Raw genomic sequence first — 25617 nt, forward strand, 5'->3', positions numbered from 1 at the left:
GAGTATGTGCTTAGAAATGACCGGACAATAACAAAATCTAGAGGATCTCTGGAAGCATAATATTCCAGCACTCTCCTCTAGATATCAGTTTTTAATTAAAGCAGCGGACCATCCGAATAAATCATTCCCGGCACCCCTAACTTTATTTTAATTCACGCCTCAACGTCTACTAACCTAGTTTGGCCCCATACCCGCACTTCATCCATACGGCTGTTGGAAAAAGATCTCTGCCAAAGAGCCCCTCTATGAGGTGTTGCCCGTTGGGTATTGCACCGCCGACCCAACGAGGAGCAGGCCCAAATGATGAAGCATGACACCTGAAAGCGTGCGAGAGGGCATTAAATCCAACAAAATGGATTCCCAGGGTTAACTCTACTTTACCCTATCAACACCATCCGCATCATACACTGTATCAATCTCCTCCTCCCTCCCTCTCCAGGAACAGCACGGCAATTTTTGTGCATATGTGCTTAGAAAAACAGCTGTACTACGGCTAAAGGTCTCCTATGAAGCACATGCGCGCTGGATAGGCGAGACCTAAAAAACAGGAGTTGGGATGCAATGAAGGGAGTAACAGCAGGAACAGGTTTGAGGGGAAGGAAGGAACAAAGTACGGAAGAAAAAAGCACGCACTCCCATGGTGTGCTGAAACGGGGGAAAAAAAGTTTCTGAATGCGATCAAAATACGGACATAAATCATCGGATCCAAGGGATTACAGAAAGAAGCTATGCAGCAGAGAAGTTCCAGCAGTTAAATTAATCTAATTAAAAAATAAGTTAATTCATTCATTTTGCATAAGCCATACTGAATAAATCTATTGTGTCATGAACGTGATTACCCAAGACAAAGGCACAGGACATTGAAATAATGACAAGTCACTTTTGTCATTCTGGCTGATGACAATGTAAGAGAAAAACATTGGAACTGACCGTAACACAAACTATGCAGTCAAAATGAATATTTACTAATTTTAACTGTTCAGGAAAAAGTATGTGTGTAGGCCAAAACAGATTTTTATATCAATAAATTGGCAACTGTAAAGTACTACAAATTAATTGTGTTACAAATGCATGCATTCACGGCCCAGTTAACAAAACCTCCAAAGTCAATTCGGAGAACAGCTAAAGAAGGAGGGGGGAAGGGTGTAGCCAATTGCCAAGAGCATTGTAATAAATTACAACAGCTATGGTGAAGTAAGGGAATATCACTTGATGAACAGTTAAAATGGAAACCTAATCCACTTGCTACTAAAAAGATCACTGAAAGTAGCTCTCTGGGGTGGAGAATGAGGACCTCTGCTTGGACCCCTCTTTCAGGCGATCTGCCAGTTCTATGACATCAAGTCAAAGATACTGAGGAACTTGGCAGCCCCCAACCGTTCAATGAACTCCGCCATGGGGATAGAGTGGTTGAGTGGTCCTGTCCATCATGTGTTTAACCCCATTGGTGCACATGACGGCCCCTGGCCGCCAGAATCACGCCTATTTAAATCGCCCGCACAGTGCAAAAAACGTGTGCAGAGCCGAAGGGGTTAAAGTACTTCAGGTGTGGAAAAACATACCAGGTAAGTAAGAGATCTAAACAGAAGAGGGCATTGTTGAACTCACTGACCAATACTGTGGAGTTAACTCCAATTCAAACAAGTCAGACCATTGCTAAGCATGGTATTACCTTTGTTACCAAAGGTTATGCAGTTGTGGCATTTTGTTTACAAGCAGAGACTAAGCACAGTAAACAAACTAGGCACTTTGGCATTCGAAATACAATTTTTGCAAATTAAATTATGATGAGGGCTAGAATCGCCAAGATGTATGCACAACTTCATCCACAGTGAACTACAAACATCTAGATTTGGTAGTCGTGAAAGACACCTCTCCCCAGAAAACCATAACCTTGTCGCCCCTTTTTATTTCCGATACAGAGGATGCAGGTCATCCTTCAAAATGTCATCTATCCACGGGTAAGACTTCCTACTCTAAGTTTAACAAACCTTTACATTTTGCTTCAAATCAAAATGACAGCAGCCGCATGATTGTACAGCTAGAGGAATTTCATCTGAAAATTGCCCAACTGTAAGGATCGGTTTAATCATCACCAACACTTCAGAACCAACATTTACCTTCAGATGAGATAGTTTTGTCTTCATCCAATGCAGTTGATATAGCAGACTTTGTAGAACTAGCACAGCCAAGTTATTCAGTTACAGGCAGACGTATTTCAGTAAATATTCTAAGAGGTAAACTACATACTCCCCCGTGTAGAATATTACACAGCTGAGCTCTAGACTACAGTAGACCAGAGCTCAGATATAACAAAAAAACAGGACAAGAAACGTATTAGCATTTTGGAAATAAAAGGATAAAAGAACCACGTTGGCCACAAAACAAGGCAGCTCTTGCATAGACGCAACCATGACAGAGGAGTATAAAAAGATAAATTGCTAAATAAAGTTTCATACTAAGGCCATAGGATCAGCGAAGATTAGAGAAATTAAAGGCAGATTGAAGAATGTCTGGAGTCCCATGCTGTGCATTGTTCCTTCACATATCAGGTGGGTTCAGAATGGTCTGTTTACCATCCTTTTAAGGTCGAGGCCTCGTCCGCACTGCTGTAAGCAGTGGTGGGCGGAGCCGAAGATATAATGATGTCTAGTATGGGGGCTTGAACCCGCCCCTCTTCCCCATTGGCTGGCCTCGTAAATGCTGGCCAGCCATTGGAGGAGAAGGGCGTCACTCTGTTCTAGCCCCGGCTTGAGCAGATTTGGGGGGCGTTTTTCTCTAGTTTTTTAAGCCCCACCCCTTTTCTAGTGGTGGGCGTTACACCCTCCCTCTCACCGAGGTCCTAGTCTATTCCTCCTGTAATGTACCCTTTGCTACCTCTTGTATTTTGTTTGCTCAAAATTGTCACTTTTGCCTTATGTAACTTAACGTCTGCTTTTGTAATTTGTTCATTCGTAATCTTCTCATGCATCATTACTGTTCCTATTGTCAAGCGCTCTGACACAGTGACCTGAAGGGGCCGCTGCAAGTGCTCCCCCCCCCACCCCTAGAACTCGGATCCAGACCAGGGTTTGCATCTACCAGCGTAGCTTCTGTCAGCTGAAGCAAAAAACTACCAGAACATAAGCCGCTTGTTTTAGACTACAGTTGCTGTGAATTGAGCTTGTCCGGGTCACCTGCCCCTCCCCAGCGAGTAGACTTTCCTTTGTGTGTAATGGAGACCAAACGCTGGTCCTCGTTTTAATTGAGAAACTAGCCATTACGGTTGTGACCTCTCCTGCCCACAGGGCGGCCATGTCAGGTGGGGGAGGGTCCAGGCCGGATCACGCACTCTGCCTTTGTTCTTACACGGTTCAATTTCCCTTCTTTTTGCGATGGGAGATACCTAATTCAGTGATTAACGGTAAATCGCGGGTCTCGCTCTCACCTAACCGGAGACGCAACAGAAGAGATATTCAGTTCCGGGTCAGAGACAATGAATGCGCTACATGGAAATGCCATGAAATTGTGTGAAATCATTGCCCGTCGAGGACAAGCTCGGCACCCCCATGCCTCGGCAGGGAATGTACTGATTATTGTACCCCTGAATACCAAGTGGTGCTGCGGGCTACCCCTGGTGAGTATTAGCAGCTCCGTGTGAGGGCCAGTTTAGGAATGACTGAGGCTGACAGTTTAAGATTGATATGCTCTGGCAGTGCAGCAATGTAATGGGCGTCAATGGCGAGGATTGAGGCGACTTGGTAGAGCTACAGAGGGTGGGTGTGTGTGTGTGTGGGAGTGAGGTGCGATGGCCATAATGCTGCAGCATTGTAGGATTTTAGAGTTTCATAAGGACACACATGCACTATTGAGCGAGTTTATAGGATGAGGTCGAAGGCCTCCCACGTGCTGCGGATAACAGTTGAGGTGAACTGCCAAAGCTGAAGTGATCAAGAGTTAATAACAGTTTCAGAAACCCATAGCATGAGGAGTTGTCTACAATAATAATTTTGTATTTGGCTATAGATAGCCAAATACAAAAAATACATATGACATATCTGAAGGGAGCGATCCTTGCTGCTCCAGTATTTGGCAATTTGGGGTTTTCAAATATTTTGTTAGTGTTGCAGCAAAGTTTTTATCCTTCATGTCAATTCAATGACATTCTATGGAAAGTTGTAGAGCGTTCTCCTGGACATTGGAAAACAAGCATTTGCAATGCAATAGGTCTCACATTAGGAAAGTTTGAGCTATTGGTCTTGTAAATGACAATATTTTTATTTATGTGTTGGTTTTGAAAATAGCTAAATTGATAGCTTTGTCATTTACAATGGCAATAGTTATAACTTTCGCAAATGTGACACATACAGCATTTGTAATGCAACATGTTTTGTATTTACGTGACTTAGATGTATTGATATTACAAATAACTATGGCTTTTAATTTTTTAAAATAATTAATACTTAAATCTGTGCGCGTGTGGCTCTGTGCGCGTGGGTGGCTGTTTGTGTGGGGGCAAATGCAATAGGTCTCGCATTTGCAAGAGATCAAGCTATTGGCATTGTAAATGACAATGCCATTTACTTATATGTTTTAAAAACAAAAATAATGTGTCATGAGCAATGCCAATAGCTCTAACTTTAACAAAGACGAGACCATTGCATTGTAAATGCTTGTTTTGAGTGGGTGTCAACGACCCTGCCATTGATATCAGATGAACGCCCTGGAAACTCCACAGCGTGGTCCCCATCTACACATTTTTATCTGGCAGACCGGTCACTTCATTTTTTGTGCATTGACTCCTACCCCTCCCAGTTGGAAATGTCTGCAGTCTTTTTGGCAGAGGCGGGAGGGTCATGTAAATCCAGAAAGTCTTCAAGCTGCAAAATTACACCTACAGCTTAGTAACCATTTCGGTTTGCAGCATGAAGATTTGGAGCCGCTAGCGGCCTGGGTGCGGTGGGACCGCTAGATCAGAGGGCTGCGTTGGACTGCGGACTGGGAGGACAAGATTTCGCTTTACACTGATGATATTTTGCTATACTTGACCTCCCCACACTGTTCCCTTATTGTTTTCATGGACGTCCTGGCCATCTTCGGCAGGTATTCGGGATTTGCGATTAATTGGGCGAAGTCAGTCCTTTTTGTGTTGAGCGGAGACCCCCCTAGAGTGCCTGAGAATTGCCCTGTGAGACTAGAGTCGGTTAGCTTTCGCCATCTCGGGATCCAGATTTCTGGTGATCCCAAGGTGCGCTTCCGTTGAACCTGTTGCCCCCCCTTAGCTAGACTCCTGGTCAGATGTTGCGCGGTAGAGGACGCTCCCACTCTCCCTCTTGGGCCGGGCCGTCCTTTTCAAAATGATGGTTCTCCCACGATTCCTATATGCACTGCAGAACTCCTTTGACCCTGTGCTGCAGTCGTACTTTAGCGAGATTGAGTCTCTGCAGCGTAGCCTTCTGTGGGAGGGGAGGCCGCGCATTGCTCTGTCGAAATTGATGTTATGGTACGACTGAGGCATTGGTCGGCCTAACATTCGTAAATACTACTGGGCGTCTCAGTTGGCCCCAATAAATCATGCTATATACGGCTCGCCGGTAGACCCCGGATATGCGATGGACCGCGGCCAAGTGCCGGGGGGGGGGGGGGGGAGAGTATACCCAGTGTTCTATATGCAAAGCGTGGTCTGTTCCCGTTGGCGGGCCTCCCTCGATCTCTACAAGAGTGTGGCATGAGGCCAACAGAGACCTCAAATGGGCTGGTCGCTTGACATTGGCCCCTCCCCTGTGGAGTTCTGAGATGTTGGGGATGCGCTGGAAAACCAAGGGGTTTGATCGTTGGGTCCTGATTGGTGTAACGCAGGTGTGCGATATATAGGGTGCTGACGTTTGAGGAATGGCAGGCTAGTATCAGCTGAATGAGAAAGAACGGTTTAGGTACCTTCAGATCAGTCATGCTTGGAGCGCCGTTGCCCCCAGAGGTGAGACGCCTCCAGTGGCCTCCCCACTGGAGGATCGTTTGCTTCATGGTCTAGTGCCCACTAGGGCGATCTCCTTAACATATAGCAAGTTGATCAACCATACCGATGACCCCCTGGTGTTGTTGCGCAGACAGTGGGTTGCTGACTGCTTTGTTCTTGACGACGAGGATTGGAGGGAGGCGGTGGCGTCCCCCAAGGAAGTAGCAGTCCCCATGAGGCTCTGTTTGGTTCAACTTAGGATTTTGCATCGCTCCTACGTCACGGGTCCGGGATTGCAGAGGATGGGCTTGGCTGGGTATGCTGACTGCAGAAGAGGGTGTGGGCTGCCTGGAACGTTCCTGCACATATTGTGGGAGTGTGAGGGCTCGCGACTTCTGGACCAAGAAACATTCAAAAATGAGTGAAGTATGGGGAGTGAGGGTCGAGCTGGAGGCCAGGAGATGCTTGCTGAATGTGTGGGATCTACGGACCTGCCGACTCATGGTAAGGTCTGGGTGGCTCTCGCGTGTGTGATTGTGGTGATATCTGTGAGCCACTGGAACCTACAGACATGGACCAGGAGGATGCTTAGGCCAGTTTCCTTCTTCTTAATCCCTAGCTGTTGTTGTTGGGAGCTTGCATCCGTAATATGTAACAGTGGTCACCCGATACACCCTGGTCAATGTTTGTGTATTGTATTGTTGATTCTTTGTTAATATAAAACATTTCTTTAAAAATTGAGGCTCCATGTGGGTGTGGCACAACTCTGGGTGGTGAGTCTTTTTGCATCTTCCAAACAGCAGTTGCCAAAGCGTTACGGGAAAAATACCCTTCATTTCACACCCATTGTGTATGCCACAAAGGGATCCAAGTTTACCTTCAGTGCGGCATAGGAGAGTTTTTTCTACAGTCGTTACGTTACGTACATTGAGTATCTAAAAATTCTCTGTTGAAGCTCATGGGTCATTTTGTTTGTCGTACCATTTTTTTAAACAAGCTCCATTTTTAGGACCTACACTTCAGTGTTATTGGTCTTCTTGCTTCTCTGAGAACTTCCAAGGTTCTTTTTTGGCAGTTGGAAATGTTAGATTTCAGTGTCCGCAGGAGCCATGCTGCCAAGTTGAGCATTATTTGGTTGCGGGTGAAACTCTACCCACCTGCATGGTCAGCATGTCAGGCAGTGTTGGTAATAGGAAAATATTTACAGTGCCAGCTCAATTAGGTAGGAGAACCAGGTTTGTCTGGCCTAATGTGGTACAATGAAGGGGAGTCCTGGTCGATTGTACTTCTATTACCAGTAGGATCAGGAGAAACGGTTGAAATAAAGAGCAAGCAAATTTCCCGGACTATTTTATCGAAAGGGTAAACCCCAGCGTCTGGTGGATTAGGTACCATGGCGCAAAGTTTAGGCAATTTGATTTTCATGTGTTGGAAATATGGCTAGTTGTGGGGTTCCCTCTAGCTTTTGAAGGACCTGTGCAATATCAGAGTTCAGTTCCCACCCTTTGGAGTGCAAGGTTTAATCTGCTTCAGGTTTCTCCCCATTCCTGGTGGTGGACTGCCAGTAGCTGTGTTCCTTTGTATTGCCTGTGTCGAACATCTCCTGTGCTAGGCTGGATAGCATGTGTTATGTTGCTCACCCCCCCCACTGGGGCTTACACCTCCTGCTTAAACCAAAACACCTGTAGGAAAGTGTGCCTCCTAAGGACGGTTCCGGGGCAGAGTGGTCTACTGGCAGTCTGTTGCTTAAAGCCAGGGCTACTGGAATTGTGAGATTGTGCTTCTGTGATAATTTTGCGCAGTTGGCACACAATCCACCACCTGCTGCATAACCTGTAGACAAATCTATTTATAGCTCAAACGGATCAAAAGTTACTAAAACGTTGCAACTTATGTTCATGCGGAGTACAAGTCCTTTCACAAAGATCAACAGGCCATATTTCACTTGCTCATTTCTGTATTTGGTCATTAAACTGGTACTGCTGTGACTAGGCAGTACTACCATGTGCCAAAATTACAAAACAATCATGTAATGCTATCAAAAAATGCAAAGCATTATGCTGCATAATTTGCCTTTTGATGCTTAAATGTAGGCACCCATGATGCATAATTCCAGTGGCCCTGCTTAAATATCAGATTTTAGGTAGCTTTTGCTATGGGTCTTCACCTCCTGAAGGATAGCCATATCCCTCTTCTGATATTGTTCTGGGATGTGTAGCAGGGAATCTCCTCACACGGATTGTAGACAGAATGAAGGGGGGGTTAAGTTTGTGATCTCCTTTGGACCACTGCTGAGCGTCTCACCGTCCTGCCCACCATAATCACCTGCTAACCCTCCTCATTGGGTGGGTGGCATGCTGAAGCTGGGGAAACTCATTTTCAAGCTGTGTTTTGAAGGGAAAACATGCTTTCCCTCTTTCTTTTTGACGACATAGGTGACTGCTGCCCGCTTGACCATCACATTATATGCTCAAATTCCAGGTGGGGAGAGCCTCGAGGGATAGGAGAGTGTTGCTATTCGGCTAGTCTTCTGCACTATTGCCCTTAAAAATCCACTGCTGGTAGGTGCTTACTTTGCAGTCATCCATGAACATTTCTTCCTCCTCCTCAGCCAGCTATCATGCTGCGGCCATCTCCATCTCTGGTTTTTTAACTGTTTTCCCCCTAGAGAGCTTGAGTGGAACTCTATAGGTCCATAAAAAGTTGAAATCCTTCCTCCTTTAGATTGAGGTCTTCATCTTGGCCTCAAAAAGTATTTTCTTCCTAGCAACATAGGACACTTTGTTTGTGCATGCCTGCTCCATGGCATGTGCCCACCTCGATTTTTCCTTTGGCCAGGAAGGTCGTTGGCTGAGACTACGCAGGCATCGCAGCCCTCTCTGATCTGCGGTCTAGAGATAAACAAGTTGCAGTCTTGGTGACTATTCTGTTGCAAGAACTTATGGTGACATTTAGAACAGAAGCAGAATGGCGAGTGTCCCATACACCAAATATATTCTTCAAACCACGAGGTTAGTGTCTGTGTCTACCAGAGTTGGAAGAAAACAAAAAAAAAAAAAAAAAAAAAAAAGGAAGACTTCGGTGTAAGCAGATGATATTTGTTCTCCTATTTCAGTGGTTCGACTTCCCATAAAAAATGTTTTAAAAACCACACACACACGTGCCCTCTTCTGTCTGGGTGTGCTACCTCCGCTCCCAAGTCCAGACTCAACTGTGTATTAAAGAATCTGAAGATGGTGACCAAAGGAAAGGTACTTCCGGACTCAACCAATAGGTGGCACGTGAATCCGGAAAATTCATGTTGCAAAACTGTCCAAGTATGGCCTGTGCGCCAGAGTACTAGTGCTGTGGCTGTCAGATGCCAATAAAATAATAAAAAACACGCAATTGATGGACGGACCCCCATCCCCATCCCCCCCCCCCCATTTAAGAGACCTGGGTTAAATCCATCATTTTTTTTGCCCATCCTGCCACCCCAGTTTGGGCCTGGTCATATGCACATCAGAAAAACAAAACAAAACTAGTATGGTCTAAAGGCCAAACAAATTAGCCACACTGGCATGACATACACTATGTCAGTGAGTGCTATAGTTGCCACTAAACAGGGTAACAGAGTGCGAATCACATGTGTGAGAAGCAAATGTAGTCACGAACTGGTCAACAAAATCCAGAGCAACTTGTTGTGGATAACCATCAAACAAACCAAGTGATCAGTCACATCATTTGATTGTCCACACTGTGACCAGGCCGGTCTTTAGATCATCTAGACCCCATGCCACACAGTAAGATGTTGGTACTGGATCAGGTCCACAGTGTGTTGTGAGCCGCCAGTTAGTGATGGTTAAGAGTGGTGAAAAACAGTGCAACTTAACACAAAAGTTGTGAATCTAAAATAAGGTGATATGTCAAAACTACTCTTTATTGAAAACAAGGCACATCCCCTAGCTAAAACAACAGGAACAGTGCAAAAGACAGTATGGAAAAAATGACTGTCGCTAATAGGGCCGACATGTTTCTGCCTAATGGGCTTAACGTCCCTTGGCTTTCATCAGGGCCACTGCTCTAACGTGTTGCTACTGTGTCAAATCTGTGAAAAATAAAACAAACATTTCACTCTAAATTAATCAGTGGAAATGAAACTCAAATTACAAGTGAAAGTAGGAACGATACAACCTATACCTACATATATGTACACATCCTCCTGGTCACCAGGATACTCAACGTGATCTAAGGGGAGATACATAACTGTTACTCACGTAGATATTGAGCATTCACTGCTTCACAAACACATATGCTCACACCATCGCATTCATAAGTTATAAAATATTTTAGATTGATTGCTCACCCAAAGTGACAGGGGACTGGACCTCACCTGGACCGTGCTCAGGTATACGAGGCCCCGCTCTGTGAAACAAATGGCATATAAACAGGCGAATGCATCCCAGCTCTATTCTCTCCACAGTCTAATGATGCCTATCTATCCTGCTCAAAAATATCCTTTGTTCCACAACTTAAATCAATGGCTCACTCGACCCACTGACGCTGGCCGCTACCATTTATACAGGCATTGAAAAACACCCATAGTACTACTTGAGCATACAACAGCGTGACATCAGTGTTTATCAAGCTTAAACATCAAACTTAGCTGACAACCTCGATCTTTTAGGGTAAATCAAGCCTGATCTAGCCTATAACCCGCTGAGAAGTCAATTAAAAGGTAAAAAGGAAAACTAGCATTGTCATAAAGTAGGCGCTGAGCGTCCTCTCACCTGTCCGTCGGTGCCCCAAACTGATCCTGAGGCTTGGGGGAGGCGTTGATGTGGTGAAAAACGAGTGTCTATGTGCAAAAAGCAACAAAGGGGACTACTTTACAATCAAGACCCCTTTTGCCCAAGAGAATCATAGACCGCTCGTTAGTTGTTCATATAAAACGTCACCTCAGTCTAGGAAATGTCCATTATGTGTGTCACCAAGTTTTCATGCAGTAATACCCATGGAAAAGGGCAGCACCATAAGCAGTTTAAAAAACAAGTTCCGGGCGTCTGAATCAATCCGCGGAACTACAACATGACATCACCGCGGCCATGCTTGTAGTTCCGACGGCGTTATTAGTGTTAGTTGATCCTGTAAACTCGAGAACAATGAGAATACTCAGAATAATTACCCGTTACACAGGATCGTCCCTTGATCACTGATCGTTGGGGCAATAATTAGCAGTATGAAAATAATATTTGTTATTAGGCACAGATGGACAAAACCAAACGAACTACACTATACACTTTCTTCAGACCCTAGTTAAATAGAGGGCATTAACTAACATATTAACTAACGTATGCCGCTATCAATTATGCATTGTTATAGATAACCCTCTTAAGTCTGGAGACATAAAACTACAAGGTGGCAGAATGCCAGCCATTTTGGTAGTTTGTCAACTGAGTCGAAGTCACACAGTCTCACTCCTGGATGTACAAAGTAGTGGGAGACAACAACAATTACAGTGTCTCCCACTACTTTGTACATCCAGTGCCCGAGATTTCACCATTTATTAGCTGTAACTACAGGATTACTTACAGTAAATATTTGTTGTAATTAACCATTGATTTACTCTGGAACCTTTTAATATACTTCTTTTTGAAAGCATTATAGCCTTCTGTCATTAGCCATCCTTTTACACCTACAATTACAGATACAACATTGGTATTTGTACTCCATGATTATTCATGGTTAAGTTTACTTGGGGTGAGACTGCGACTTCGACTCAGTTGACAAACTACCAAAATGGCTGCCATTCTGCCACCTTGTAGTTTTATGTCTCCAGTCCAGACTTAAGAGGGTTATCTATAACAATGCATAATTGATAGCGGCATACGTTAGTTAATACGTTAGTTAATGACCTCTATTTAACTAGGGTCTGAAGGAAGTGTATAGTGTAGTTCGTTTGGTTTTGTCCATCTGTGCCTAATAACAAATATTTTCATACTGCTAATTATTGCCCCAACGATCAGTGATCAAGGGACGATCCTGTGTAACGGGTAATTATTCTGAGTATTCTCATTGTTCGAGTTTACAGGATCAACTAACACTAATAACGCCGTCGCAAGCATGGCCGCGGTGATGTCATGTTGTAGTTCCGCGGATTGATTCAGACGCCCGGAACTTGTTTTTTAAACTGCTTATGGTGCTGCCCTTTTCCATGGGTATTACTGCATGAAAACTTGGTGACACACATAATGGACATTTCCTAGACTGAGGTGACGTTTTATATGAACAACTAACGAGCGGTCTATGATTCTCTTGGGCAAAAGGGGTCTCGATTTTAAAGTAGTCCCCTTTGTTGCTTTTTGCACATAGACGCTCGTTTTTCACCACATCAACGCCTCCCCCAAGCCTCAGGATCAGTTTGGGGCACCGACGGACAGGTGAGAGGACGCACAGCACCTACTTTATAACAATGCTAGTTTTCCTTTTTACCTTTTAATTGACTTCTCAGCGGGTTATAGGCTAGATCAGGCTTGATTTACCCTAAAAGATAGAGGTGGTCAGCTAAGTTTGATGTTGTTAAAGCGTGATAAACACTGATGTCACGCTGTTGTATGCTCAAGTAGTACTATGGGTGTTTTTCAATGCCTGTATAAATGGTAGCGGCCAGCGTCAGTGGGTCGAGTGAGCCATTGATTTAAGTTGTGGAACAATGGATATTTTTGAGCAGGATAGATAGGCATCATTAGACTCTGTGGAGAGAATAGAGCTGGGATGCATTCGCCGGTTTATATGCCATTTGTTTCACAGAGCGGGGCCTCGTATACCTGAGCACGGTCCAGGTGAGGTCCAGTCCCCTGTCACTTTGGGTGAGCAATCAATTTAAAATATTTTATAACTTATGAATGCGATGGTGTGAGCATATGTGTTTGTGAAGCAGTGAACGCCCAATATCTACGTGAGTAACAGTTATGTATCTCCCCTTAGATCACGTTGAGTATCCTGGTGACCAGGAGGATGTGTACATACATGTAGGTATAGGTTGTATCGGTCCTACTTTCACTTGGAGTTTGAGTTTCATTTCCACTGATTAATTTAGAGTGTTTGTTTTATTTTTCACAGATTTGACACAGTAGCAACACGTTAGAGAAGTGGCCCTGATGAAAGCCAAGGGACGTTAAGCCCATTAGGCAGAAACATGTCGGCCCTATTAGCGACAGTCCTTTTTTCCATACTGTCTTTTGCACTGTTCCTGTTGTTTTAGCTAGGGGATGTGCCTTGTTTTCAATAAAGAGTAGTTTTGACATATCACCCTATTTTAGATTCACCACTTTCGTGTTAAGTTGCACTGTTTTTCACCACTCTTAACCATCACTAACTGGCCAACAACTGGTGGCTCACAACACACTGTGGACCTGATCCAGTACCAACATCTTACTGTGTGGCATGGGGTCTAGATGATTCAAAGACCGGCCTGGTCACAGTGCGGACAATCAAATGATATGACTGATCACTTGGTTTGTTTGATGGTTATCCACAACAAGTTGCTCTGGATTTTGTTGACCAGTTCGTGACTACATTTGCCTCTCACACATGTGATTCGCACTCTGTTACCCTGTTTAGTGGCAACTCTAGCACTCACTGACATAGTGTATGTCATGCCAGTGTGGCTAATTTGTTTGGCCTTTAGACCGTACTAGTTTTGTTTTGTTTTTCTTAAGTACTTAGCTGGGGAAGCGAACTGGTAGTAGGTCTTTAAACTCTTTTCCCTTTGACCCTCCTCTCCCTGTTTTTGTAACATATGCACATCAGTCCAGGGAGGACCTGGCTTGGCAGTTCGGGCTGGACTGTTCCAATGAGGCACAGGGTAAAGACTGATTTGCATATGGCCAGGTCTAAACTGGGGTGGCATGGTGAACAAAAGAATGATGGATTTAACCTAGATATCTTGACTGGGGGTGAATGTGTTGATTTGTTCTGCATTCTGTCCATCAATTGTCTTTTGCAATACAGAAACAATAAGCATGACCTGTTTTCTGGTGGGTTCTCAAATTGTGTTTCCTTCACTTGGAGAGTAGAATGGTGTGTCACTGGATGCAAATCCTATCCATCGTCCCCCATCCACCCCACCTACCAATTGAATTCAAGGCCAGGGGCTAATCACACTGGTCCTACTCCTTGGTTATTTTCTGTACCCTCCAACTGAGAGTTAATACCACTTATAGTTACCTCCTATGGGGGTTTGGGTAAAAGGCAGAAATATGAGAACAGCTGAGGAACATAATCCCTGCTTTTATCCCTTTCCTATGCTTTCTCAAGCCTCCCCTATTCATCTACTTCAATAGAATAAATATTCAACAGGATCATGGACTGCCATTTGTAGGTGGCCAAGAATATACTGTAATCAAGTAGCTTGCACATCCTTATTAGCTAGCCCTCTTAGATATCCGGGTGGACCCCTAATAGCGATGTACACTAGCATGATAGGCAGAGAACGTTAAAAGATAATCATAATTTGTGTAATTATCACTGTATACAATGGCTTATGAAGAGCAACGTTATTGGCTGCATGAGAATACCATTTATTGAAACTTCACAAATCCAATACAGGCCAAACTACAAACAACCCTCTTTCAATTGAACCTTCGTTGAGTGCCATGGAACAAACTGCACATTGAAACGATTCACGACCTCATGAGTATGAATTGCTATATAAATGTTACCAACTGAGTAGTTAACTATCCAGAAGGCGAACATGACCTCAAAATGGCCAGCATAGCACTAGACAGATGCCAATAATTCAAGGGTAAAATACAATACCGGAGACTGGTGGCATGCCCAGACTGTCGACGAGGAGCATGTAGAAGGTGCAGCAACTGTCCAACAGCTGAAAAGTAAGTGAGTTTGTAGAAAAACCTCTAAAGTGCACCCTCAAAATCTTATCTGCATATGGCCCTGCAGAAGTTAGTATAGATCCGATGTTATATATGGATATACTAATTTATGAACTATTAGCAACACAAAAAACTGTAGCAATTGTTTGGACAGTAACAGTTTGTTTTGAGGATGGTTGTTTACAAATTTCCTGTTTAACAGTCTTTGAATGAGGTAAAACGGAAAAGGAGGTTGAGATATCCGACAACCCGTGGCAGTAAATAGTGTAAGAAATGGGAAGGGGGCTGGTGAAGTCAAGACTGGACCAGTAGGGGTACCAAGACATTTGTACGCATTTAAATTGATACATCTGTGCCAATGCCTTGGCAGGGCAAGGCACAAATGACAATCTAGAGGCTTGTGATGCAGAGATTTCATAAACAGACTGTTCCGTGCCAAGTAGCCAGAACAGGCCCATCATACTTTCTGAAGCATTGCTCAAAATCCTAAACCCCTTCAGAAAGATTTATCCTAAGTAACAATATAAATCAACATGAAGCACTCCGTCTTAAATGTTATGCAATTGTGATTATGGGTCAGATCACAAACCCTACCTATGGTAGCACGGTGCTGTTCTGTGCTACCTCGGTCTTCCATGCAATAGATCACTTTTGGTTTAAAACTACGTGAAACGCTCCATGTGCATTGAACGGTACACCCGCGTGGACCCCCAATAATCCAAGACTGACAATCCTGGCGTACTTATACAAAACATTATGTTTTAAGAGCTTTACGAAACTGTTATAACACTGGCAGCTGTGGCGCCTGTTCATACAGAAGAGAGGGTGTTATGGGGGTTAGCAGAATATTCAACCCTAAGTTTTGAAATGGTTTCCATAAGAGCGAAAACTAAACTAATTTGAGCTAGAAGAGTATGGTTGAAAATGTGTATAACACAAGGTGGAATAACTAGGCTTCAGGGCCAACCTGCTGGATAGAGATGTTCTAGATTCCTGCCATCCTCGATAACCATGCTGGTCACTTTGTTTAAAGAAATGCGAACACCTTGCAATTGAAATCCCTGACCCTGTTTATAATCCATCTTGCACACCATTTTGTATTTGATACAAACTACTACCCGAAAAGTAATGAGTCATAATTATCGGATTCCATCATTAGCAGGCACAACACACAAACACACCTTGATCAAGATCCCTGATCAACATGTAAAAATACTGGTGATAACCTAATCACTCATGCGGTAATCTACAAGGCTAATAAACTTAAGATGCTCTCCTTATAGGGATCATCACTTAGCAATTCTTCTCACAACAGACCTCTACAGATAGCACCCATGCTGTGTTCACAAAAGAAGACAGAAACCTTGTGGGCTCATGAGTCTCTTGAATTCGTCAACACATGTATTCTCTCTCTGCTGATATGCATACTTATTTTTTATTTCCAAAAATGTTATTAAAATGTAAGAACTATGCAGTAGGTATAGAGAATAATTGTATTAAAGTAAAAACATCAACCAAAGTCTCAAAGAATATTTAAAACAAAGTAAAATATTGTTTTAGCATTTCAACTAGACATACGCCATCAACACTCATGCCCCTGGACTCCATCCCTCTTTCCCCACAGCCCTACTTAGTGCCACAAATATTAATTAGAACGTTGAGATCCTTTTTAGATCATTGCCCACAAGTCATCCATGTGTACCATCCTCTTTAAACCAAGCCTCTTTATTTCCAAATATAAAGTTTGTGAGATCAAGTCTGCGTTACTAAACAAGTGAAACCTATTGGTCAAATTCCTTACACCCAAAAAAAAAAACAAAAAACACAACAACAACAAAAATCCATACAACACTAGATACACAAGACCCATACCACTACGAATTCAACCCAACACATATATCCTGGGGAAAATCCTTGAATGCTTGGTCTACAATCAGCTCCACAACCACTGGGAAAATACAGCTAAAGCTCAATGTTTATCAAAGTCCAGTTTCCCATTACTACATACCAAGGACTTTACCAAAAAAGCCCTTGGTACATGCCCAGTTTCTGGCCTAGAAAAGTTAGCAGTCATTTTTCAACAAGGATTGGCACAGCCAATAGGTCTCGCCTTTGGGATCTTATATAAGTATTTAGCCACGTAGCACATTATGCTGGGTGCTACATTATCTACTGTGGAAGCTTTTACACTGCTAGGAACAATATAGCACCAAATTGAGAAGAAATTATTCAAAGTAATATAGGCTTTTGCTTCAGTTCAATTGACCAAAAAACCACCACTGTGTTTGGGCTCTCCACAGTAAGGCCAAACCACTGACCAATATAGAACAAAACAAATGCCAATACTGTTATCCCTGCTTCCCTTCTTACTCTTTAATACATGCGAATTAGAACATGTACAACCACAATTTGTTGGACAACGAGAAAGAGACTAATGTGTTTCCTGCCTCAGGTTTGTTATGGCACGGCTGCCATTGAATGCCAGCATTTCCAAACTTTATACATGGCGAGGGGCCTCAAAACAAAGTCCTCGCTTAAAACAAAGTATAGACTTTTCACTGCTGAAAGCAAATTGTCCAACGTAGAGGTATCAGAGAAAAGCTTCCTTGATTGGAGCTTCGGTCCTGAAGAGAACCTAAACGTGATCATAAGTTCGAAACGCGTAGACCATATTTGTTGAGCCATAAGATCATAAAAACGTTTATTATTTGCCCCTAATTTGTGTTAACCATCATATTATCTGTCCATGGTGATTTTGTGAATAATGTAAATTGTAATGTAAATAATGTATGCAGAAGTTGTGTATGTATGTGAGTGAATGTTGGATGGAGCATGAAAATTCATATGAATGTGTATATGGTGTAATTTTATGATTAGGTAAGGACATTTTTGTATGTTGAGTATATAGGTTGAAAAGATAAATTTGGTGAAAATTAACACAACAATGAATTTAAAATGAAAAAATAAAGAAAGATTGATTCTGTCCAACAAATTGTGGTTGTACAGGTTATATTTTGCATGTATTAAAGAGTAATAAGAGAGCAGGGATAACAGTATTGGCATTTGTTTTGTTCTATATCAGTTCAATTGACAGCAAACAGCTGGCACCGGAGAAGCTCGTGTAAGATGTCACTTCCAGAAAGTAAAAAACAAAGTGTAAGAAGTGTGTGTAAATCATGGGCATAGAAAAGGGACTGCCTGCCAAGCGCAACACCCAGCAGGAAAAGTAAATAGCAATGATGGTTTGTAATGTGCAGCGCTGAGCCAAACAAGCACTTGAGCTTGTAGGGGCTTTTGGAGTTTCTAAATATTGGTTACCAGTTTAAGGCACCTGAGCTCATCAATATAAGCGATATCTGGGAATAGTTGTACTACAATTCCCTCTGACCGTACACGGGCATTTGCCACTCGCACCACAGCCATGACTGAGCCACAGGACCAACACCACCAGCTGCTGAAGGAAAATTAAATTTGTAGAGGCCCTCTAATCCCTCTGTAGTGAAAGCGAAGCAATACTGGCCTGCGTGGGAGTTAATTGAGAAGACACTTTGGAGTTAAGTGTAATGTAATCAGATCGAAAAGATTAAGCTTTCATCAAATCCTACTTTATTTTGACTCGAACAAACACGACTTTAAACATGTATCGGGACTGTTTGGGTCAATTTTGGACAAAGATTTTACTTTCAAATAATTCAGTCATTGACAAATAATAAAATTCTTTAAAATATGACGACATTAGCTTACTTGGAGTTGCTTTTCTTTAATGTGCTGTCACTGTCTTTCCTGCAATAGGATTGCAAAAAAAAGTCTTACGATGGCAGTCAGGAGTACGAGGGGCAACCCTATATCACCCGGAGGCTGGCCTCACAAGCTTGAGCCCGTGCCTGTCGCTGGACTGCATCGAATGCAAGAGATGGCAGTGGCGCAACGGGCCATGGGCAGTTGGACCTGCACCTGCAGTTGGACCTGCACCTGGTGTTATATGCTCATCCCTGCACATGCTGGAGTTTGCTACATCTGAGCGTCACTCGCCGTGTTTTGCAGAAGAGACACCAATCTGTATGTAGATCAACTACTGGATGGCCCAACTTCCTGCATATCCCCTTAACAATGTGTTGCAATCACCAAGAGACTCCTGTACTAAAAAAGGTAAAAGTTGTTGCAAAGTGTGCTTCAATCTTTACCGAATGCGCTCCTATTTTGTGAACCGGGGAACGGGAAGGGGTGTGAGCATTGTGAAGATGGACAGCAGGATGGACCCTGCGCACTGAAATCTTTTCAAGCGTTCGTGCTGGCATCCACCTGTGGAGAGTGAGCAGCGGCACGCAGGCCATCTGTTTTCAATTAAGGTGGATGCCAGCACAAGCGCTTGAAAAGAGCTTACCAATTTCTAAAGGTCATCCCCTAGAGCAGCGGAATAATACGTAGAAAAAGTCTAATACAACTGTGCGATGTCAGTAAATAATTTTTTGCTTAACACTATTTCAAAAGGCTTTCCATTCGACTTACCCTTTCATTATGGTGCTGATTACATGACCACATCCAACCTAAAATTCTATTCACAATACAGTGAAGAATAAGTATACTGAAAGAGATTAGCCACTAGGTAGCCTCAAAAATGCGCAGACCCAAAATATTTCCACAGCACTCCATATGCCACTGAAATAGGTTAAATTGTGTGGTACAGAGGACGGCTACCGACTGCTCTAACACCAGTCAGGAAATCCCTCTATAGTGTGAGCACCAGAGGGATTTCCGTAAAATTATTTTTAGCCTATTTTTTCCCTCCGAAATGTCAATCATTGCATGTGGTGCGCTAACATCATTTAAGAGAAAATAGGTTGATCAGCTAATTACACTTTCACTGCTTCAGTAGGGGGGGGGGCAATCCCAGCCACATGGCCTAGCCCCCACATATCTCCCAGTCCCCTTTTGGGAGACAATAGCCTACTGACCACCAGGCATTACATTTGGAGGAGAGCCCGGCAATTAGCTAGTGCTCCTTTGCCACGGCCCGCTTTTCTGCCCCCACCCCAATCTGCCTAGGTGGGAACGGAAGAGACCACTAAACACCAGGAGTTTTCAAATTGCTACAAGGTGTGAGGGTGGCCTGCACACAGGGAGCCTAGCCTCCACCTCCAATATGACCCCCTGAGTCACTCATTTCCCCCCACCCCACTTGTGTGGCTTGGCCTAATGCCAGAAAGAAATCAAACCAGGGTAAATGATTGGCTTTTTGAAACTCCCACTCACCCTGCTTTAATGCGTGCATGTCGCATGCACATGGCCCAGTTGCATAAGTGAGGTACCATTTTTATTGAGGCATGTAGGAGAATGCTGTGCAATAAAATTGTTGTGGATTCCTGCTAATTTCGGAGCTTACTGTGCCAGAAATGCAAAGAAAATGTGTAACTATACACAAAGTTTGAAGGGCATTATGGTTAAGAAACCTTTGTGGGATCCACATGAGGCATACCACCCTGAACTTTCCTGGGCGTCTAGTTTACAGACATAACTGGGTTTGGTAGGTTTCCCTAGGCGGCCTTCGATCCTCTGCCAAAATAAATGCTACCCCTTTTGCCAAATCAATCATTTTAGTGACAGGAAATGTTGATGTCCCCACATTGTATTTTGGGACCTTTCCTGTTGCAGGGGTTAGGCCTGGCCACATAAGTGAGGGACCATTTTTAATCAGAAGGCTTAGTGGAAGGAAGTATATGGCACCACGTAGATACCAGATGGAGATGGAGATACCACGTAGATGGAGAAGTGTGGCTCACTGGTTAGAGGAGGCAGACCTGGAAGCAGAGGTCAGCTAGGGACCAGGGTTCAATTCCCGGCTCGGCCTGGAGTCCTAAAATGTCCATGGACTTGACAATTCTCGCTCCGGTGCCTACTCGATTCACGGGTTCACACTCTGCGACTCTGGGCAATAGCTTGCTTAATCTCCACAACGGCCCCTCGCGGCGGGGTGTCTGGCTTTCACCTTGCCCTCGCGGCGGGATGCCTGGCTTTCACCTTGCGGATACCCTGCCGGGGTTATCTAACAGGGGAATACCAGGACGGGTTCCCTAAGCAAGCGCTTAGAAACCAGTGGTGATTTGCGCTATATAAATTCATGTACATTTACCAGAACTTATCCTAGAAATGCAAGGAAATGCTTTTTGGTCATAGTTAGAGGTTTGCAGGAGATTCTGGGTAAAACACCTTGGTGAAACAAGTCAATACATCCTGATTCCCTTAGGTGTCTAGTTTTCAAATATGAACAAGTTTGCTAGGTCCCAGTTGAGCTAGGGCCCAAAATCAAGCTTCCAACTTTGCAAAAAAAGGGTGACAGCCTAGCAGCGAAAGGGTCAAGAATAAGGCTGCTTGTTTTCGTTTTTACAGATAAATACAGACAGAAAATGTGTTCCTGTGTATTTTTAAACATAACATACATTTGTAGTATAAAGTTAATATGCACGTGTGTAGTGTTATACGTGGTTGCTTAATTTGCTAAAACATGACAGGCATCCACGTACGAGTGCACATCTAAGAATTAAATGAAGAAATAGCATTCAACAGATTTGTTTTTTCTCAAAACAAAAATTAATAAAATACCAATAAGATGCCCCCCCAAAAAAATATGGTCAAATAGAGAGATATTAAAAATAAAAGTCATAACCACTGGAGACCTGGTTAATAACTGAACTGAAGGCCTGCTTACACAAATATAAAAACATCTACATGGTAAGAATGCATAATTTGACAAAGAACGCCTAAACCACAAACCAGCACATGAACTTTTAACAATGAGAAGAACAGCATCTAAGCACTGTTTTACAAAAGTTAAGTTTCAGAACCAGTCTAAAAGATGAACTAGAATCAGAAGTCAATGTAAAAGCACAGACCATTTGAGGCCTTTGTCTACTGATAGATCTGTATTTTCGGACATCGGATGGTGCCACATATTGACATTAACTCGGAGGGGATGTTCCGAGCAAAGAATGCCATAACTCATATTTTGGACAGGAACTTAAAGTGCATAATGATTCGATGGCACCCATGACTGGAGCAATTATCTCCTAAATGTAAAAGGACATTCCTCTATTTCGCGAAAATTAGTGTACCACGCTTGTTTAATTATGTAGAATATGCTACTCCTTCATTCTGGGTCGTCGCTGACGTCCATAAAAACAGGTTTATACGGCGTTTGCTGCACAGACTCATGAAATGTGTTTTAGCTGAGCAACAGTCATGAACATTCTTAGGTGACAAGCAGTCTTGCTGCAACAGCGTTGCGACAGCACTTTGCGGTACTCCTTTTGGAAGCTATTCAAGTCACTGAAAAGCAGCGTCAAGCTAGATTAAGACCATTGGTTGTACATTACGATGATCAACAAGACTGCTGATGTTCTGTGACATCCCAGAGTACTTTAAAACAGGCATTGTGCCACGCCTTGTGAGTAAAATATATTTGTCTTACACATAAATTGCACGGATAAGTCTACCTACCAACGGAAAGGGCCAATGTTGGTGGAGATACCAGGTGGCTATCACTGAAATGCAGTGAGCCACAAACAATATGAGCAAGTGAATAACACTTTTTTTTTTTTAAACAAGACACCACTTTGTTTCACACAACAGAATTAAGTCGATTGCCCAAATGCAGACACATTACCATCAGAAAAATCGAGACAGTATTTGCAAACTTTGGAAATCCGCTTTTCAGTACAGTAGTTTACATTATAATATATACGACCCACGATTATAGAAATGTATATTATTCCAACAATTAGGCTGAATGGTTAAATCTTTTAGGGCAACTGCTTTTCGTCGCCAATATTATTTACACGGGGGTGGCGGGGCTAGAGTGTAGAGAGGCTTATTATTGGAGAGCAGCGTATAACTTCTGTAGGAAAAAAAACACTTTACAACTTGCGGTGTACAACTGAAGGCACCTGCCGCATTCAAAATACTTCAGGTCCAGATCTGACATTAACACGCATCCTTTAGGTTGAGGAATAAGATCTTTGAGGCATGCTGACAAGTATACAATTTGGGAGACTACTATCTCCACAATGAAGTACTTTAAAGACCGGGAGAAAAATACCTTCCTCGTTCATATTTGGCCACGTACGGCAAATTTGAAGATGTTCAGAGGGATCTACAGGCATTTCCCAATAGGCGCTAAGCATATGCCCTAAAACAAAGGAGGCCCCCACATTAACAAATCACTTCTGTATAACGAATATTTTAAATATATTTGAACGATACTAAACATTTTTGGCTGTAAAGCAACGGACCAACTACCCTTCAATGAAGGCATCCTAATGCTACATTTAAAATCAGTAAGTCCAGAGCGAACTCAAAAAAGGTGTTCTTGATCATACACGGAAATGAACGAAACCGTCACTCCAGAACAGCAAAAAAAAGGGCGACAAGCAACCTGCGCAACGTTGTGGTGCTTGACAGCTACAGGCGCCTGGTACTGCTAATACATTCAACAACGTTATTTGACAGTAAGGCTGACGACACATTTAATACAATAAAAAACCAATGCAACAAATTGCTCTACAAATGCCACTGGCGAGTTTCGATGTTGTTTCAATTTGATTGCTCACCAGAAATAGCTGAAAGCCGCTGGCTTCACGTACTTTAATGCTGTAACAAAAATGTATATTCATCGAACAATGTACTACGCGGTCTGTACATAATCGGGGATTTGCAGTCTTCTTTTAGTCCTGGTAACGGACTGACAGTACTGTGACAGCGGCCCCTCCCTCCACCCCCAAACGGTCATCTGCTGCAGATTAATCCAGCTCGGATCCCCAAGTGGTGCGACTGAAGCAATAGACCCAGGGGAGGTGGACGTTACGAGCTGCTCGTCGAACAGGAAGGTCTCGGCAGCCATTTTCAGCGGTAAGCAGGAAAGACACGCTGGGAATGTTATAAAAAAAAAGCCCACAATGTAAGCAGCCATTTCACAAGGAGCAGGGGTTCTGTGAACGGTTTTCATCAACCACCAAACGCAGCAGGGAGATTTTATTCTACACAGGTGAGGACAGCGGACTCCAGACACCGGGCACTAGTTTGTGAAGATGTCAATATGTAACTAGAAATGCGCCAGGTGGGCACTGGGTCCAAGACTTTAAAGTTATACATGCGACCACGCATCGAGATGGCACATTCATGCAGGGGTGCCCTTGCAGCTTCCAGATTCGCGAATTCTGAAGCAATCACCGGGGTGACCCGACTTACGTGAATGTGAAACCACATGACCATAGGAAAGTAGATTCTGTGTGCGAAAAGGATCATACCAAGGTAAAGCGGCCCAAAACGTTCCGAGGATTAGTATACACCATAAGAAATCCAGTAGCTGGGTGCGTTAATACGGGTTCGCGCAGTTAAAAGACAAAAGACTGCAGGTTCGCGCACTTATAAAACACTAAGGACTCTGTCGAGGAGGGACGTTAGGCTTCACTATTTTACAGTGTCATGTCAGTGTTCGGGGAAACCAACGGAGCGAAATACACAAGGACGCCAAGTCCCTACAAAGATTAGGCACTGGAGGGAGCTCTTACCGGATATGAGGAATGCCGACCCCTCCCTGCAGGATCTTGTACAGTTTGCTTTCATACAGCAACTGTGGGTGGCGAGCTTTCTGGGATTCCAGCTTCACAGCGACCTCCTGTAGAAGAAATACGGAGTGGGGTCAGTGGGGGTGGGGTGTCACTGGTATTTCTAAATCAGGGCATTAGGGTGGCGGGCCAAACTGGGCAGTCAGTCGAACACTAGGTACTGACTTACCACACAGGAAATCGAGTCTGGCTTCCCACACTTACCTCTCCATTGGTAATGTTGATGGCTAGGTAAATGTCACCAAAAGAGCCAGAGCCGATCTTCCGCACTAACTTGTACTTCCCGCCGACGATGAATTCGGCCTTAGAACCGCTGCTGCTGGCCATGGCGGCAGAAGTAAATAAAGCAGAGTCTTTTAAAAATTACAAGAGCCAGAAGGGGCCCGGGGGCATTGGGTACCCCCGGAGACACCAAAGGAGGCCTCCCCCGAGCCCGCGGTGAGGGCGCGGTGGGCCCTCGCAGGCCGGACGAGGTCACCCTGCGCCCTGTATAGGCACCGGAACGCGTTTCCCGCTGCCGTAGTCTGCGTTCTCAGGGCAGCAGAGTGGCCTCGTTCTGCCTCGGCCCTGAGCGGCGTCCCTTCACTGGGAAGCCGCCGCCATCTTGTTTCTGGCTCCCTCTCTCGCTCTTTTCTCTTCGGCAGCAACACAAAATGCCTCCCTCCGATTCAATAGGACCTTCTCTGCCCGCGCTTGGCACTATGGGAAAGACTGGCGCGCGCGCGCACCCCAACCGGGCCCCTCCCAAATCCTGTCTTCCACAACAGGGAGGGGTGGGGCCTCGGGTTCGCGTGTGCGCGCGCTGGCTCACCCAGCATCCCCGCCCCCTTATGCGTCAAGACCCATAATACTGGGTATGCGCAAGCACGCGGGTTACGTCATAGCTGCGGGCCATCATAAAGTCAGGCGCAACAGTTCGTAAAAAATTTGAGACGTCAACATTCCTCTAACTGTACAAAAACATTGTACTGTTCGTCTCATCTTAATATGGTCGCCCATTGTAAGTAAAAATGCATGTGTTTTTTATTCGGTTCAAAAACCACCTGAATGTTAGTGATCTTTTTAGGTGATAAATAGGACAGCTGTTTTGGAACAGGAGCGCCTATTGGTATATTAGCATTACGTCGTCAAAGAAAATAGAACGAAGGTAACATAAGCATGAAGTTGTACGGTGGTTTGTAAACTGTAC

The 25617-nt window shown here is 43.9% G+C and overlaps 1 protein-coding gene across 8 annotated transcripts in view; it reads right to left on the bottom strand.

Moving 5' to 3' along the window:
• Positions 1-25117, bottom strand: part of CSNK1A1 (casein kinase 1 alpha 1) — a 66911-nt gene extending 41794 nt beyond the window's left edge. For all 8 annotated transcript variants that reach the window (XM_086931602.1, XM_086931600.1, XM_086931599.1 and 5 more), the window contains exons 1-2: positions 24633-25117; positions 24372-24478 (exon numbers count right to left, since the gene is read on the bottom strand). In XM_086931602.1, the coding sequence (XP_086787728.1) occupies positions 24372-24478; positions 24633-24755 (230 nt within the window). In that variant the 5' untranslated portion in view covers positions 24756-25117. The remainder of the gene's footprint in view (positions 1-24371; positions 24479-24632) is intronic.
• Between the last annotated feature and the right edge of the window lie 500 nt (positions 25118-25617).

Source organism: Lissotriton vulgaris, chromosome 7 (assembly GCF_964263255.1).
Source record: "Lissotriton vulgaris chromosome 7, aLisVul1.2, whole genome shotgun sequence".
Classification (NCBI taxonomy): Eukaryota; Metazoa; Chordata; class Amphibia; order Caudata; family Salamandridae; genus Lissotriton; species Lissotriton vulgaris.